The following is a 19,306-nucleotide window of genomic DNA, read 5'->3' on the forward strand; positions in this document are numbered from 1 at the left end:
CTACTATTTCAAACACAAATTCCAATGCACAATGACTAATTTCAGCAGGGAAGAAATTCAAGTGGACATCACTTACTGCTGAAGAGTTCTTAGTTTACTTAGCAGTTGTAGTATTTAGTGAATTTGAGCTGACCTCTGAAGAGAAAAGTGATTTTACAGTGAAGGTTTTTGCGCATTTTTTGCAAAGGCTACCTAAAGATTTTTTTGTGATTTTGTTTCCTTTACAGTGTATATATATATATATATATATATATATATATATATATATATATATATATATATATATATATATATATATATATATATATATACATGTATATATTGTATACCATGTTTCATTTGATAACTGTTTCTTCGAGATTTACTTACATCCATTTTACTGTGAAAGATTTTGCACATTTTTTGCTGCACATTTGTTTACAAGGTTTTTACTGATAGCTTTTTATTGCACATTTTATTGATAGCTTCTTATTAGAAAGTTTTTCACATTTTTGTTTTATTTATTATTTAGTTTCCTCATGTTGTTTATTAGTTTTTTATTGATAAGTCTTTTATCAATAAAAAAATGTTTGAGATAAAATTACACAATTCAGCTAATTTTCTCTTAATTTTATTGATATTATGCTGTGCCCAATGGTACATTTTGATCAAATGGGGTGAATTGTATGAACAAATACTTTGACATTTGCAGAATGAGTCCTACAATAGAAATCACCAGTTTTATTTGACCAGACTCCCTTTTATGAGGTGAAAAACACATTTGTCACAATTTTGGCCCATTTTGACACAACTGTGCCAAAATCACAGGTCGCCTTGGCACACTACCCACTAATAACTTTGTGGAGAATATATGCTTAAACTGATTCAGTCCAGATTTGTTGCAGTTACAGCCTAGATGTGAATATATAAAGTATAAGGCTTCTACTATCATTTCAAATGGGTTTTCATGGTATTAGTACAGTGTTTATTTTGGAAAAAATGTAGATGAGGCTTAGAAATTTTGATTTTTTTCTTTGTTTAATCATCTATAAATCAGATAAGCTGACATTTGCCATAGTGATTCCATCTGAAAAATGTTCTTTAATACCTTTGTGTCACAAAAATACTAACTTTTACATTTACACTTTATAACTTTGGAACTGTCTTTGATTTATTTCAGGTGAATATTCTCTAACCAACATTCATAAAACATATTTATACATATTTATTCTGAGATTAATTTTTTTTTTCTGAAGGATATTTGTTTAACTTCATTAAAGGGTTATAATGGGACTGAACACAGAAGTACACAACCTATTTCTATACGAAAACATTGGGTCGTGATGAGCAGTTCGTTTCAAGTGACTTTCTTTTGATGATTTACTTGTCATAGAGTTGATTAGAAAGGGGTTAGTGAAAAAAAGTATTTCAAAACTAGCTTAAACCGCTTCAAAGTTAATGTTTTCAGATACCTGTATCAAAATCTTTGAAGCTATAAAAATGCGGTTCAGAAACACTTTTTGTTATACTGGGTAAAATCACCCTTCCATTCTGAAAGTAGTTAATAGATTATATATGCAAAATAGGAGGTTAAAAAATAATTTTCTGTGGGAGCTGCATGCCTGTAAAATCTATAACCAGTCCGAAGGGCATGGATTTGTCAGAGTTTGGTTCCTGCTCTCACCTATACACATTATATACACAGCCCCCTCTCTCTCTCAAGTTCCAGTGAAATTGCCTTATCTATTTAAAGGGATTCCCCTACATACTTTTATGGCATAAGTGTCATGACTTATGCCATAAGAGTGGGAAGACTTCACCAATACTAATCCTAAAATAAACATCCAAACTCATAGACATTTGCCGCTTTCACATCTTCTGCGGGGTCCGAGCGCCAAAGAACTTCTCTAATCTATGTCAATTAATCTCTCTAATTGCCTCTTTGTCTGTGTGCGTCTCTCCAGATTGAACTTACATTTGTCTCAAATCATCTGACTGCGAGATAGTTTAACATTCTCAAACAGGATGTTTCCCTTAAAATGCTTCAGGAATAGTAATGTAAGTTTGTCACCTGTTAACACAGAAGGGCTGTTTACTTTAAAATGGTTCTTTGTTATAAGCAAAGGAACATTCCGGTAGCAATAACAAGTTTAAAACTTTCAAAATGACCCATTTTGAAATTATTTTGAGTAGTCTATAGGACTGATACAGTATTTCCTGTTGGATTGTCTTTTCTTTTTATGTGACATTATTCTGTGAATACGTTTATATAAAGAATTCTGCAGAGGACAAAGGCTGTCTGTCAAGACTGTCGGCTTTGACAGTCAGTGAAACAAAACCTTGACACTACATCACATAATTTTATGACAGAACATGTGAACTGAGCATGAGTCAAGACGTTTAATGACCTGTAACTCCCCAGCCTTACTATTTCCTCTGACAGACCAGAGGTGTTTCAATTTTATCACAATTTTCTTCCTCCTTATGAGACAGTATAGACATAATGCTGTAGTGCAATTGACTAGGCAAATATATGGAACAAAAGGTCATGTGTAACTTCCTTTGTGTTTTGAATAGGAAAAAAGAGACCACACAAATGATTCATATTCATAAGGACAACTAATACAAATTAGACAGACCATTTAGTAACTTAACCAATTAATTTGTGTTTAACTGCACTTTCAAGGAAAGCAAGGTGTTTGAAGTCGGTTTACTCTGAATTCAACGATTAATGGTTGGTTACCATGTGGAAATGTTTACAACACATGTATGAGCAAGAAAGAAACAGAAACACATACAGAACCTCCACTGTAAAGCCAAACAATACATTTTCCCTTAATGTTGAATAAGTAGCTGTATGGTAGAAGAACGATATTTAATGTGGGGTCATTGAAATGATTGACTGTATGTGACCTCCTTGTACTAATGACAATAATATATGTCTTTAAAATGGTCTGTTGAGTAAGAAACCTGTCCTGCTAAATTTGAGTATTCATTGAAAGTTCTAAATGATTTAATGTGGAAAAAACAATCAATTTTTTACTAAAAAACATCAAAGAAATCTGAAACCAGTAGGAGTAATCGACTGTAGCCAGACAACATTGCAGGAGGTGGAGATAATAGGTGCTTTGAGCATTATAAAGGGAGTGAGAAAACATACCACAAACAAGATGCACACCCAGTATATATAAAAAACAGACATGTAAAGATATGCATGTGTTTGCTTTTAAATGTTTACCCTCCTGATAGAAAGACACAAAAACATAAATAATAATTTTCCAGCAGATCAAGACACGACTGAAATTCCTTTCAGGTTATAAGCAACAGTAGGAATCCATGTAAAATTTATGGCAGGGTAATTTCAGCTGATTCCCTAAATTGTGTTACGGTGATCAGTGCAACTGAACTGCATCGTCACTTCGTCATGATGCTCCAGGTGAAAGCCAGCGACAATCAACATATTAATATTTAATGCTGCAATATATATTTAACAATGGGATGATCAGCCATGCATGGGAGTGCAGAGAATCATGTCAGGAAGACAAAGCAGGTTGAAATGAAAGAAAGTGATTCAGGGCCAAGTCTTTAAATAGAGCCACAATAAGTCATACTTACATATTTAAAATTTGAAATAATTTAAACATGCTGTACTTGTTACAACTCTGAATCTTACCTGTCCTGTGCAGTATTTTATCAGTTTAGGCACACATCTTTAAAATATTCAGCTATATATGGGTTTAATCCCTCATGTTTATTTATTCTAAAGTCTTCATATTATGTGCACCAATTGTGCCTTTGTCCCTGTATCACTTAATCAATTTTCCAACACTCACTTGGCACACTAAGATGCATCTCCCCATATAGAACAGAATCAAATGAAGGGAAAAGGAGGTTCTCACCCTGCCATGACGATGAAGAAATCCAGCCGGTTCCACGTGTCCCCAAGGTAACAACGCCGCCCAAAGATTCCCAGGGCGACCATCTTTATGACCATCTCCAGGGCAAAGAAGATGTAGATAAACGCATCAAAGGCCTGATAAAAAGGTAAGTAGAGACAAGGTGTTTAAACAGAAGTATAGGGTATTTTTCACTGTATTGCTAAAAAAGCAAACAAGTATCAGGTTTTGCCTTTAAAAAGCAAAATACAGAGGACATCTATTAGAGTTTAATAAAGACAAACTAACTGACCATATACATGTAATGATGAGGGCAATTGTTTTTTCTCACATAATAAGACTAAACAGAGCTTCTGGCTCAGAACGTGAATATTGTCTGCTGTCAACAAAAAACAGTGTTATGGAGGAGTTACTATGTTCTACTGTCCCTTTTTATGAAATGATTATGACTTAAATGTAGCATCATCAAATGTCTAAACTTACCCAAACTTCGATACATTCAAGTTTGATTGTTTAAGGTTCTCCATAACAACATTTCAAAAACACTATTGGATACATCTGTTCCCTCTCCTGGTAAAGATGCAATAAAGCCTTAAAATAAAAAGCTTTTATTTAGTCACTTATTTGGAATAAAGATAACATAAATATTAAGCATTTTTATTCCAGTTGCATAATCTCACACAGATGAAGTATTAGAATTATTTAAAATTCCATGAGTACACATATGTTCAGTGGGGAAATACAATCTTAAAATAATGTCCAAACAAATTATCTGATTGCACAGTTACTGGTATCCTCAGCATTGTCTTTGACATGAATGCAACTGAAGTATTTATTTTTATTTAAACAGTTTAGGTTGATCAGTGCCAGTATTCACAGAAATTCTAAGAGTCGTCTCAGAACTAGGAGGCTTAGCAGCAAACAAGTTTAAGTCAGATGACCTGGATAACTGGGAATTTGCACAGAATTTAGAGTCTTAGTTTAAGAGTCATTGAGATAACTGCACAGAGCGACTCTAGATAAGGAAAGGACAGCAATTTTTATTTTAGTGAGGAGGTTTGGTTGAACTCGTTACTAAGTGTGACACTGTCTTTTAAGAGCTGTGATTGGTTTATAGTACCAATAAAACACACACACAAATGTGCTTCTGGTGTTCAAGTTAACCAATTAGACTGGATAAAGAAAAGTGTGACATGATGAAGAAACATAGCAAAATTAAATAACTGTCACACAGTTTCAAAATGTTTGAATGCACCTTATTTACATTCTCATCATTATTTTTCATATACTTGCCATGCTGGCCATTTTACTACCTCATCCATTTAATATTAATGTGCATTCGCCTCTCAGTATTTTTTTGTGATTGCCTGTTTGTATTTATATAGATGTTGAATTTTAGAAATTGTGTATTGTGTTTGTGTGGTGTAAATAAATGTCAGAGTTCTTCTGCAGGGTTGGTCCACTGCAAGCGGTTGTATTTGGCAAAGCCACCAACATTAAATGGAGAAAAAAAAAGGTGGAACAAACTTGAGAAGAGTAACGCCTTGGTCCACACAGCTCTTGGAGGAAAATAAAGGAGTGTTGGAAGGTAAATTGATCCCTGGATCACGGCACAAATAGGTGGACTTGAAGCACAGATCAATGTGCCTTTTTCTCTGTGCATCTTGGTGCTTTTACAGACAAGCTGGGAAAGTGAGAAGCACTCAAAAGCCAGAGACCAAACTTTATATGACCATTTAGGCTACTGACATCATCATGTAGAACATTGAACATACTTTCTCACCTCTTTCATCTAGTTTGCATTTATGTATCTATTTTTTGCAACTTTTTCCATTTCTTACAAAATGTTTATTATGTTGAGAGTAACTAACATAAAAAAAAAATCATCTATAGTATATTCTTTGTACATGTCTTGATTTTTTATTCATGATTATTCAATATTTCTCCTATTATTTATCGTAAAAAAAATTACATTACTAAAGCCACGCATTTAACCCGATGGGCCGCTGAAACTAACTAGTTTAGCCCTAAGGAAATTATAAAGTTTATCCTATCTATATATTAATAATTGTATGATTGTTAAAGACGTTTATGTGCTCATTTCTTCCACTGTTTAGGTGGTGGATCATCCAATCAGCTCACTCTGTTTCCACCATATACCTGCTTAAGGCTTGCTGAATGTCCTCCTCACTACATGTTTCCCTAATATGGCATCACGCAGAAGTTAATTTCTCTTAGCCAATGGCCACCATGCTGGACAAAGATCCATACCACCATCCAATGTGAGCACGCTGGTGAGGGAGTTTAAAAAAAAATCCCCAAAAGTTTACTGTTGGGGAACTTCAGCAAATAGTGGCATCTTGTGGTCACCAGTTAAATGGACTGAACTTATATAGCGCTTTTCCAGTCATGCTGACTACCCAAAGCGCTGTACACTATAGCCACATTCACCCAATCGCTCTCACTAACACGCACTCATTCATACACCGAGACGCAGCTTGGTAGTCAACTTGGGGTTGCCCAGGGGCACATTGACATGTGGCAAGGGGAAGCTGGAATCAAACTCACAACCTTTTGATTGTCAGACGACTACTCAACCCAAAAAGCCACAGTCGCCCACCGTTCTTCATAGAAAAAAATAAATGCTGTCTCTTGGCCAATTAGGTAATTGGTAGTGATGCCAGAACTAAGCAGTCATTGTCCGTACGATCACAAATATAAACAGGACGATGTTACTACACTCTACTTGCACTTTAACTAAACATGTGTGCCTTAATCAGGTGGGACTAAGATTGAGACTTCATGCAGCAAACCTTCCAGGTGGGTTTGGCTTAAATTGGTTCTTCAAAGTGAGATCATGCTACTGCAATCACTGCTTAATTTTTAAAGATTTTTCACAAATAATTGTCAGGTGCCGATAGAAGTGGCTGAGAGTGAAAAAAAAAAGTAATGTTGGCACATGTTTTTTTCTCACAACTATTTGCAATCTGTACTTTGTGTAACCAGTTAGACTACATATTAGATTAGATTTCAATTAAAAGTATTTAAACACTAGCATTGCATTATTCATATGGGCCACTTACCTTCATTACCATAAATTGGATGCCTAAAATTACAGTTCATGTCAACTTTCTCTGCATACGTGCTATATCTTGCTATGTTAAACTAATTAATAATTTTATATCTAGTAAATATATATATAATTATTATTATTATTATCCATCCATCCATCTGTCCATTTTCTTACTCGCTTTATCCCTCATGGGGTTGCGAGGGGTGCTGGTGCTTATATACAGCATTTCAATGGGCGAGAGGCAGGGTACACCCTGGACAGGTCTATTATTATTATTATTATTATTATTATTATTATTATTATTGTTATTGTTATTGTTATTATTATTATTATTATTATAACAACATGTATGTATTTATTTTTTGCCCAAAACCTGTTCTAACACTTTGGAAAAACCAAGTATTTTACCCTAAACAGTATGATAATAGAAATCCATTAGTTTGAAAAGTAATCAAAGGTAAGCCTCACATGGGCATCCCCCATTTCACAACCAGCTTTAATCAAGCGTCTAATTAAAAAGAGAGGGGGAGACAAAAACAAAACAAAGCAAAAATCAGATCTCAGCTTGTAATGGCATGTTATTGTGGTTGCAAGCAAAAAGCTTTGATTAACAGTTGTTCTTTTCTGTGTAAATGGGGGAGATGAACTGTCACGCTTGGTGTTGCTTATAATTTAATTTTCAGGGGGTAGGACTGAGGAATATGAGCTCAAGATGAACCGTCCTTGTTTCATTAAAAAAAAAACAGCAGCTGCAAAGAAGCATGTTGCTACAGATTTCTGGAGAAATTTAGGGACACAAGTTTGGCCAGCTACTGAGCAGTAAGAGGAGATGTTTGCAACCTTGACCTTTGTCCCTCCGGGGAGCTGCATGGAGTGCTAAACCTGATAAAGTTTATAAACCAAGGGTGATGATGATGATGATGAACATCCCAACCCATGTTAACTAATCATTACTCTACTGAGATTTTTGTTGCCCTTGCTTTCACAGATTTAGTTTTCTCTTCTTTCTTCTTGTTTTTTCATTTTATTTTTCTGCCTATACTTATGTGAGGCATATCACTTCCTAAGGATATAACAGATTTGATTGATACTTATAGTTACCAAAGCATAAAGACAACTTGGCCTAAAACCCTAACAAACTCTTCCAGCAACAAAAACATCAGATGTCAGAGTCCTCTGGTTGAACTTGACTTGCTGGTAATGTATGTTAGACCCATGGTAAAAAATCTTGGTTTTAAGACAGACAATGATTTTAAACTTTACAGTCAAATAAGGGCTATATTGAAGTCTAGTTTTTAGTATTTGAGAAAACAGCAAAAATGAAAGCTATACTTTCAAGGAAACAGTTGAAAACAGTAATCCACACTTTTCTTTCATCGCAATTGGATGACTGTAATTCCCTTTATCTTGGAGTCAGCCAATCCTCACCTGCTGGTCTGCAGCTGGTGCAAAATGCTGCTGCACTTCTCTTAACAGAAGCCTGTAAAAGGGAGAGTATTACTCCGGTCCTGGCTTCTCTCCATTGGTTCTCAATATCAGAGTTCATTTTAAAATCCTTCTGTTTGTTTTTATAGTCTAAAATAACATGGCCCTGCCCTATTTGGTAGAGCTTCTCCGCCACTACACCCCCAATTGGTCTCTTAGGTCTGCCGATCAGTTGCTCTTGGTTGTTCTCAGCTCAAAGTGGAAGCTTAGAGGAGATAGGGCTATTGGGGTTCCGAAGTTGTGGAACACTACCCTTGCACATTCGAGAGGCTCCTTCACTGTCCATTTTTAAAACTAGTTTGAAAACTTACTTTTACTTACTGGCCTTCAACCCAACTGAGATTTAATTTTACTTAATTTTTATTGATATGATTTTTATCTGTATTTGTATTGGTTTATTGTGTTTTGTAGCAAGTTTCTTAATTTATTTTTGTGTGCTTACTTTTTCCATTTTATTCATTTATGTGATTTTATTTAGTTTGATGTACAGCACTTTGTGTCAGCTGTGGCTGGTGTTAAAGCGCTTTATAAATAAAGTTGTTGATGATGATGATTATTATATTGATGATGAAAATGAGATTCTGAAATTCTTTAATAATATTTTGATGAGCTGCTGATAAAACACATTTATTCTAGTGTATTTCATGCTGACTGAAATGCATATCTACTTATATACTTATACATATCTGTCATATATCACTTGTTGACTTTTAAATTTTATTAGCAACACAATAACCTGCCTAGATAAACTTTTGTTGGTTATAGACCAACTCTGTAACTTAAAAATGATATGCAGAAATCTAAAAAGAATTAAGTTGTGCAAGCATTTAGTCAGCTTCATTGGGATTAAGCCCCTACATGGTTTATGACTTAATAAATCATCTTTAGGTGATGAAATTAACTAACAATGCTGAATTGATGTTCTTTTAAACAATAACATAACAGATGAAAAATATATAGACTCTACCTGCATTGTTACTCATAAGACTCATCCATCTATCCCTCAACTGTACCCCTTTTGGTTATAAACAGACCTGGTAAGGTGCCCAAGTGTTGGTGAACGCCTCTTGGTGGTGGCTTTAAAGGTGCATAGGCACGTTGTATGATTTTTCAAAATTAATAAGCCAGTAGCTAACTCCAGCTGGATACAAAGGTTTTCTGACAAATTACGGTATCCTGCTAGCATATTATTTGTTATTGGTGTCTTTTGCACTTTGTTTTTGCTAAATATTCTTAGTAAATAAAGCCCTTCTGTGTATCATAACAGCACCACATGATCGGAGGTACGCCACTGCACATGCGTACAATTGGTCAACAAGCCGAAGCAATTGAGGTGAGCGTATGTGGAACTCCTAGTGGAGTTGCAATAAAAAGAAGAAATGTCCAAGTGTAAAAAAGCACAAAAAAGTGTTTGATTCCAAGACGCATAAGACTTAAATAGCGCTGGGAATACAGTGTGAACGTTGGTGTTCACTAAAGCAAGGGCTGCATTGGCGTGTTTAGAATACCTTTCGGCCTGTAACGTACGGCATCAAAAAGAAAAGGGTGGAGTGATCAGAGCAGACCAAAATGTGGATCGCAGTATGAGTCTTTTTTACTTTCTGTAGCCGTCTGCTATACATCTGGCTAGTGCTGGCTCTAACACATCACTGAGGGGCTGTAAGTCAAGACGCACCACGTTAAAATCATATCCAGGAGATGTTTGTGAAGTTCAGATGGAGTAGGTCGAGTTGGTTTTCAACCATGGCAAGCTGTCGCTTTTCCGCGAGGCATGGCATTACGGTCGGGCTCTGTGTCAATGGCCACCGTCTGGCTTTCTGGAATTTCCCCGGTACTGCTGGAAAATTACGCCACAACTGTTTATGTCTGCTCATTGCACCCAGTGCTGGAATTCTATTTAGGCTCAAAAGGGACTATCCACAACACTATCAGGATGGACACTTGTATATAGCCTCATTTTATCGTTTCAACTGTTTTTTTTAATCTTTTTTTGTATAGACATAATGTGCCTATGCACATTTAAGCCCCACCTTCTGAATACTTGAATAGAGTTTATCTGTACCATGGGCCTCTGAAAATATACAAAGGTCCAATACCATTTATGAGGGCTAGTAGGGAAACTGCGGCATTTGATGATACAATAATTTTGTGACTGTGTTCTTTAGTAGTTTGAGCTACATTGCAATGATTGTTTTCCATTTCTGCTCTTTTTACATGCAATATCACATGTGCCTCAATGTGTAAACTGTTGTAAAATCTGCTGAGATCTACTGAACCACACACCATACTTTGAAGTCTTATTGGCTCAACACACAGGGAGCGAAAAACGACAGCGACTAATGGCTTTCATCGCCACTGTGGTGAAGACCCAACACACGGGACGGCAGTATCTCATGTCGCGCCGTTGAATGGCTTGTTTCCCAGAAATGCTATAGGTAATGAAATTGGAGAGCTTTTGATATTTTCAAAGCAGTCTGTTACCGACAAGGATGAAGAGTCAGAAGACATTTCTGGAATTGACTCAAATCTTGCTACAAAAGAAAAATATAACCAGGTCCATCCCATATTACAGACAATGAAACAGCACAGGAGATATCACCATTTTAAGGGCGCCTTACGGCTGATCCGAACAAATGGCTGTAGTGCCAAGCGACGGTGACAAAAGTTGAACTTTGTTAAATTTTCTTGTGTCGCATCACAAGCTCACATGTGCGTTTCTACGTGTATGACCTTTAAATTTCACAAGCACAAATCTAGCCAGTTGCTTTGCTGTAGGAGGGCCAACGATTGTCACCTCATTGGACAAGTTCAATAGGAGATTAATGGAAAGGGAGCAATGTCGCTCCCCTTGTGTTGAGCCCATGAGACAAAGAAATATTTTTTTATATGATCAAACACAATTTTGTCAACATGTTTGAGGTTACAGAGATATTAAAATGAAGAAGAAAAAAACATCACCAACTCAGTGCTGATATCTCACTTTCACACTTCATCGTAAACAATGTCCATCTCTCTATGTGATTCTTCAAGACATTTTTGTTGAGAATCATTTTTGCCATTTGCAAGGGAGAAATTACTAGATTTTTCTCTATTGGCTGATATTCTTGGTGACTACAAAGAGCCCTAGGACTATTAATGTTGAAATGATGGTTACATAATGACAATAATGATTTGATTCTTGAAAATGTATGAAACTGAAATAAACCCAACAGGAGGTTGCTTAGTCTTTATCCAAGCCATCTCTTTCAAGTCATGCTACTAAATCAGTTGAGGATATCATCAAAGCATCCACTAGCCTTAAGAGCCACATTTGTTAGTTTACAGATTTAGCCGAATGGTCAGCATTAAACAGTATGATATTGAACCACAGATTTTCTAAAAGGAGTCCATCGATTCTGGTGATGTAGCTCACTAAATCCATGCTGATACAGCCTATATATACACACACTTGGAGGAGAAATTCAGTTAGGTCCAATTCAACAATCAACCCCCTTTGAGAGTTTAAATCAATGTGCCGTGTGTGTTTCCAAGTTCTGTGTGTGTGTGTGTGTGTGTGTGTGTGTGTGTGTGTGTGTGTGTGTGTGTGTGTGTGTGTGTGTGTGGTGTTTGAGAATATAAGGAAAATGATAACAGATTGGTTCAACAAGGGGTTTCCACCAAGAGACTAAAGGGATTGCAGATGTTATTCCCACTAAAAACACTTCTGATATTAGGGAAACTATACTCTGTTTTTAGCAGCTGGATGAGAAAGCTGCAGTCCAGCTATTCGAGAGACAGTCAGGCTGCAACAAAAATATAACATGCTAGCAGAGTTTCAGGGAAGCAATACTTAGACACAGCAAAAGGATGACAAGGCAGGGGGAAAGGAATGTGATAGATGTTAGATCAATATGTTCTACAGCTACACCTAAAAAGTAAAATATGAAGAAACATGTTCAATATTTTTCTTTCTCTCATTTTGAAACTCATATTGTTTAGATTCATTAGACATGCTGTGAAATATTCCGAAACCATTATTTCTTGTAATTTTGATTATTATGGCTCACATATAATGAAAACCCAAAATTCACTGTCTAAGGACACATAACACCCTATCTATAAAAAGTGTTTTTAATCTTTACATTTTATGTAATGACCATACTGTGGCCAGCACAATCAAAGCAAACACTGCTAACTTTAAAGATATCAAAAAGACATTGACTGAAGCCCACCGCAAGGATGTACTTACAGTCATTGTTAAAGAAGTTGAGTGCTTCTTTAACAATGCATATCCAAGCATCGTTATAAGAAGTGGAATGGAAGGAAAAAGTTTGGTAGTAAAAGGTACACCAGCAACAGGGATAACAGCAGCCTCGTGAGGAATATCAAGCAAAATCAATTCAAGTATTTGGGTGAACTTCACAAGAGGTTGACCGAGACTGGAGACAGCACATTGACAGCACATTGTCAAGCCACTGCTGAACCAGAGAACACATCACAAGTGTTTCTAAACTAAGGATAAGAAGAAATGGGCTGTAGCTCAGTGGTCAAAAGTCTTATTTACAGATGAAAGTAAAGTTTGCATTTTATTTGGAAATCAAGGTTCCAGTGTCTAGGAGAAGAGTGCAAAGGTTGCATAATCCATGTTGCTTCAAGTCTAGTGTGAAGTTTTCACAGTTAGTGATGATTTGGGGTGCCGTGTTGGCTTGTGTTGGTCCACTGTGTTGTCTCAATTCCACTTTCATCAGGAAAGTTTATAGCACTTCATGCTTCCTTTTCCTGACAAGCTACATGTAGATGTTGATTTCATTTTTCAGTAGGACTCAGCACCTGTCCATGTTGCCAAAGTTATCAAAAGCATGTTGAATGACCATGGTGTTACTGTTCTTCATTAGCCAACAAACTGGCCGGACCTGAATAGAGATTCCCACAGATAATCTAGGGGATATCGCCAAGAAGAAGTTGGGACACTGAACTCAACAATGCAAATTAACTGAAGTTAGTCATCAAAGATTCCTCGGCTTCCATTACACCTCAGTAGAGCCACCGGCTGGTCACCTCCATTCCACACCACATTGATGCAATAATTCATGCAAATGGAGGCTCAATCAAGTACTGAGTGCATATAGATTAACATTATTTTCAGAAGGCTGACATTACTTTTCAAAGCATAGATTATTTATGTAATGGTGTATTCAAATGTTCTGAGACACTAAATTTTGGGTTTTCTTTATTTGTAAGCCATAACCATAAAATTTACAAGAAATAAAGGCTTGGAATATGTCACTCTATGTGAATTTAATCTATATAAAAGTGCGAGTTTCGCTGTCGGAAATGGGTGACAAAAAATATTGAATTTTTTCGTGATGTTCTAATTTGTTTTAGATGTACCTATACATTTTTAAAAATGAAAAAGAGGACATAGAAATTACCATGTATTTCGATATCATTCCAAGGTTTCCCAATGTGACTGTATAACTTGTAACTGTCTTTCTATATAATATTTAGCTCAGATCTTTAAGATGTTGAATGAATGAAACGTGACCACACATTTTAGAAATTGTGTATTGTGTTTGTGTGGTGTAAATAAATGTCAGAGTTCTTCTGCAGGGTGGAATGTTGGTCCGTTGCGAATAATGGGTAAAATGTAAAATTGGCATTATTACAAATACGTTTTTTTTTTTTTTCTCACCAAAACAGCTTTATTTGCTTAATCAGGGCTGGTGCTAGAGCATGTTACTGGTTCTGTAAAGGAAGCGGTTTGGTTGATGAACAACCCTGTTTCACATCATTGTGTACTAGAGCATTAGTTTAGAACTTGAACTACTTTAGTGGGGGGAAAAAATCAAAGACTTGGGAAGTCAGTTTATAAGGAAACATTATTGCGCTACCAGAGTAAAAGTCACCACAGTCCCCATTTTCAACTGAGTTTGACAAATGTATTGGCCTATACTGGGTAATCTATGTAACTGTTAAAACAATGACAAGTTGTGGATGCCACTTTATCAATATTTCTTAAATTACTAGAGATAAGGTGTGTACATATCAGCAATAAATACTGTTAGTGTAAAAATGGTGTGCAGTTTGTGTACCTGTAATATTTGGCACCGGTCTGAGGAGCAGTCGATGTTTTCGCAGGGCTGGTACATTCCCAGGGTCACGCAGTTTAGCAGGATTACCATCATGCTGACACGCTCAAACCATGTAAAAACATGTAGTTAAAGAAAGAAATATTGATTCATGGATATCGTAGATATCATAGATAGACCAGCCATACCTTAAACGTCAAATGCATTCAGTAATAATACATGAAATAAAAAGAAGAATTTAAAACACATTTGTAAGTTTACTTGCTATTTGTAGGCCTTTTGCCTGCAAGTTTTTTTTCAAGCTCAAATTTTACAATGACAAAGATGGAGGCTGTAGTGTGTGTTTTTGTCTAATGTAATACACCTCTAATGTGCACACTATAAAAAAAATCCCCATTTAACTTCATAATTCCCCTAGCACTCTCACGTATACCACAAATTAAAAAGATAAATGAGCCGTAACTGATGCTACAGGTACAATTACATAGAACTTCTGTCTTCTTTCTTTGAGCAAGGCAATCCATTTATGTTGGTTTAGCGATTACATTTCACTTCGCTACAAATTGTGTACAAATTGCTACACAGGAAAAGTTTAGGAATGTGTGATGATGTCAAATATTCATAGAGCACAAAATCATGAATAACCCTCGTTTGGATAAAAGGTTCAAACAGCAGCGAGAAAGTGCTAAACAGGATGTCTGCCAGAGAAGAGTCAAGGCGCCACAGTATATATTACAATATGAATTGTTCTGGCAGTGACTGTACAGCATGGGTAGCAAGTGAGTGAAAGAAGATCTGCCAAGGAAGTCCAGGTTCTCCCTGAAGCTGTGTACAGCCCAAAATGCTGAAATGCTGCACCAGCTGCTGATTACATACAATCTACAAAGGAAAAGCAGCCTCCACAAGAAACTGATCCCTTACAGAGTAAACTGCAGGTTTGTAGAGGGTTCCCAGAAAAGAATGTATTTGCAACATGTTTCTTGTGGCCCTGCCTGAACCTTTCAACAAAGAAACAGGTTATTGTAGACATCACAGCATGGATAAAGATAGGTTATGAGTGGGCAAAACACATGCATTCACATAAACACACACACTTGCACACAAGCACCCACTTACCAGTGCTTACATGAGCAGAAAAGCACACACGTGCAAAACAACCAGCAGGTTCAAATACATAAATGCTAACATTCAACCACCCACCCACCTACATTAAAGCACACATTCTCACATCTTCTTCCATAAGCACACACTCTTAGGCACAAGCATCCAGGCATATTCACTCTAAGGCTGGATCAGTGCATGCCAGCTGATGGGCTTAATTTCTATCAAATTTTTTAGCACTGCAGGAAGACACGCTATATGTCAAATTTACACATGTTTAAGTACACACATGAGAGTTTATGAGGCATTATATGTGTTTTGGTCATTTATTTAACTTAACTTCAGACACTGGAGCAGTGTTTTTTGAATAGTTTGGTCAGCACCATAATGTGGGTGATTTAATACTAAGTAGGGGGGAGGGGGAGGTGTCTTGAACACATCTATCCATCAACTATGATAAATTAACAGGACTTTAATTTTGCACAATGCGTTTAATAGGTTGTCTAAAGTAAAATTCATAATTCTAATACAGAATTTCACCATAAATTCACGCGATGGATAACTTAACAGCAGTATGAAAACATATTCTGCAGTCTGCAGAAACTATTTTAATTTACTGATATATGTTTTACATATATTAGTAAATATATGTAGGTGGGTGTAAGGTGGATATTTAAACTTGGGCTTTAACGTCGATTTGTTCATGGTTACCTTGAAGTACCTTCACTGATACAATCTGAACTACTCCACCTACTCCATCTGAACTGATACAATTTACAACAATTTAAAACATCCCTATCCTTTTCCCCCCAATATTGGTAGATAAGGCATCAATGCATCTGCTAATGCTGTGAGCCTCACTATCAGCACCATCACAACGTCTTTATTGTCAGGAGTTAGATTTGCCAGGGGTATACTTCCATATACGCAGAGCAATCTTACAGTTGGCATCACATCAATTCTGCTCAGGATCACCTGTCTATCTCCACTTGCTGGGTTGAAGAATGGGTGTACCTGAAACTGAAATCTTAGGTAGTTGATTCTCAGCTGCAAAATGTGAAATGAAGTTTAAAGGAATGGTCAAGCTGGCAGACTCACCCCCTGCACTTGTATCCACAGCGTCCCTGCGCCAGCCCATCTGCGTCAGGTACTCATCCTACCATTCCAAAATATTCTGCTTATAAGGCGCTGCACCTATGGATTCTCCTGCTCTTCAGCTGAACTTCGACCCTGCTCCACCCATCTCCTCCTTCACAATCACAAGCTTCACCTGACTACTTCTCCACTACAGCTTCCACCACCAGTGCCCGGACCCCGGGAGGAAGACTTCACTAATCCTAATCCTAAAATGAACATCCAAGCGCATAGACATTTGCAGGGTCCGAGCTGTGCCTGACTGTGTCTGTATGAATCTCTCCAGATTGAACAAATTTTACAAGACAATTAAAATTTCCAGTTGCAATTTATCCAGGTATTTCAGACTGAAAAAAACATGTTTTAGGACATATATGTTTACTTGAATTAATCCATGCAAACCTCACAGTGTTTAGTGGTCACTGTTTCACCGCAAGTATGCGTGGACCCCCAAGAATGTGGGGATCTTTACATGAATGTACTTATAGGCTGGACATCACAGTCAGGCAGTGTTATGGACTGCTCAGGGGTCCGATCAGGCAGTGACACAGTGTACCGTAATGCACCAAAAATCCATTTAGCGGGGCAGCATCGTTGCTTACCAAAATTGTACTTACACATTTTAACAGATTTTTGAGCACATTGTACCACAAAAAATCGGCCAGTAAGCACGGGAGATGGGGTGGGAGTGGGGAAGGGGAGCGGGGCTCCCCCCCACTTCTGTCTGCCTAAAGGGAAGTGGGGTGGACCTCGTTGGCACCCCCACTTTTGGCCCTCCCACTTCAATGCACTTGAGAACAACATGCGACAACATAACATTTGAGCAGGTGGTGGCGGGTGCAGGGTCTTTTTCACACGCCTGCTCTCCAATTGCCATCCACAGTTTCGGTCCTGGAGGAGGAGTGCTGGGGATGGGTGTTGGGTTCTGGGGTCAGTTGGGGCTGGCACCTCTGCTCTCTCCTGGATTATGGATGGTTCGTGGGGTGGGCTCTGGTTGGCCAGTCCGTTTGGTTCATGTTGGCCTCCTCACTGGTTGGATAGTCCCGTAGGTCATCTGGGCTGGGATCGGGTTAGGGGGTTAGCCCTGGAGTATAGTGTGAGTAGGTCCGGGTTTGATGATGGTCCCACCCCTATACCGATAATGAGGTTTACCTCCCGGGTTTAGGGGCTGGATATCCCACTGGGTTGCCTGGACCTGGGAGTATAGGATGTGTGTGATGAATGCGAGTGTGTGTACTGGGTCCCTTTTTTTGTGGGTAAGAGTATGCATGTGGGGGCACTAGGGTGATCTTTTAATACCAATAGGGTGATTTGAATGTGACTATGTACTTGATTTTTTGTTTTTGTCTTTATGTCAAGTAGGGTTTGGACTGCCCCCTCCCCTGTGACATCTCAGGTCTCCACTAGGTGGGGGAGCCCATCCCCCCTGTCATGCTCTCCTCCATTGGCTGGCACCTCGACTCGCTGGTGCGTTGCTCGTCCTCGGTGTCCGGGGCTGGGTGCTCAGGTGTGTGCTGGCTCACTCCTAAGGGCTGCTTTGTGGTTCCTGGACCCCGTGGCTCTGCACTGTGGCTGATAGACCTTACATATACAAGTGCACTCTTGCAAAAACCTACAGGTGCACCTATTCGGGTGCTTACAGACTCACTTTCATACAGAATATCCATATTATTAGTTTGGCTGTCACTTTATACATCTCATATTAAATAATACTGTGTATTTTTTAGTGATGTTATCAAGGCGTTGTTTGTACCTGTATTACTTTATCAGTTTGATTTGCTTTTCTTTTTATATCTCTCTTTGCAGGTGTAAAAGCAGACTCCGAGGATATTATCTTGTTCTCTCCTTTTCCACTCCCCTAATTTTTCACCATTTCTCCCTTTTCGCATATATTTTTCTCTTCTTTTTTAATTTTCATTTACGTTTGTGTCAAGTGAACATGAAATAATCCAAGAATAAAATAAAGCTTTAAGCATATATAAATAAAGTGGAGCCCTATAACGAAAGCAGTAATGCTCCGCTTGTGAAAGTAAAATCTGTTGGACTCTCTTTGCCAATAAGACAGCAATTCTTAATGCTACACTGCCAGACAGAACACAGGAAGAAAAAAAACTTGCCCGACATTATTCATGAGGTGTTTTGTGTTAACAATTTATGGTTGAATATGGACATGTAGTTGGCAGAACATGTGGTAGAACCTTGTATGCAAATGTTGAGGTGTGGCTGTGATTTATAAAAGGGAAATTGCTTACTGTATTACATGCACATGGTTTTAAAAATCATGTCCTACTATGTAAACTGTAGGACTGAAAGCATACTTTTATCAATATCATAATCAAAATACTTTATTAGTCTTTATTAAAAAGCTGAATTACAAATTTAATTTTTGTGTGACTGTCATGTGTGGTTTCCATTGCTCATAACCAAAAATGCAAAAGCCAACAAAACCTAGACATTCAATGTTACATTCTTTTTTCAAATTGTAGATATTTGAAAGCTGGCCTTGCACATAGGGATTGTATAATAACCAGTTTAATTTATTTAAAACTCGAAGTAGTTATTGACATCAA

At 37.4% G+C, this 19,306-nt stretch overlaps 1 protein-coding gene across 1 annotated transcript in view; it reads right to left on the reverse strand.

The window, feature by feature from the left end:
* Positions 1–19,306, reverse strand: part of LOC105937061 (voltage-dependent T-type calcium channel subunit alpha-1I) — a gene marked incomplete in the record, with an annotated part of 287,706 nt that overhangs the window by 150,253 nt on the left and 118,147 nt on the right. The window contains 2 exon segments of the mRNA XM_036137349.1: positions 3,879–4,012; positions 14,505–14,616. Of these exon segments, the coding sequence (XP_035993242.1) occupies positions 3,879–4,012; positions 14,505–14,616 (246 nt within the window).

This window comes from Fundulus heteroclitus, chromosome 5, assembly GCF_011125445.2.
Source record: "Fundulus heteroclitus isolate FHET01 chromosome 5, MU-UCD_Fhet_4.1, whole genome shotgun sequence".
In the NCBI taxonomy this organism is placed as follows: domain Eukaryota; kingdom Metazoa; phylum Chordata; class Actinopteri; order Cyprinodontiformes; family Fundulidae; genus Fundulus; species Fundulus heteroclitus.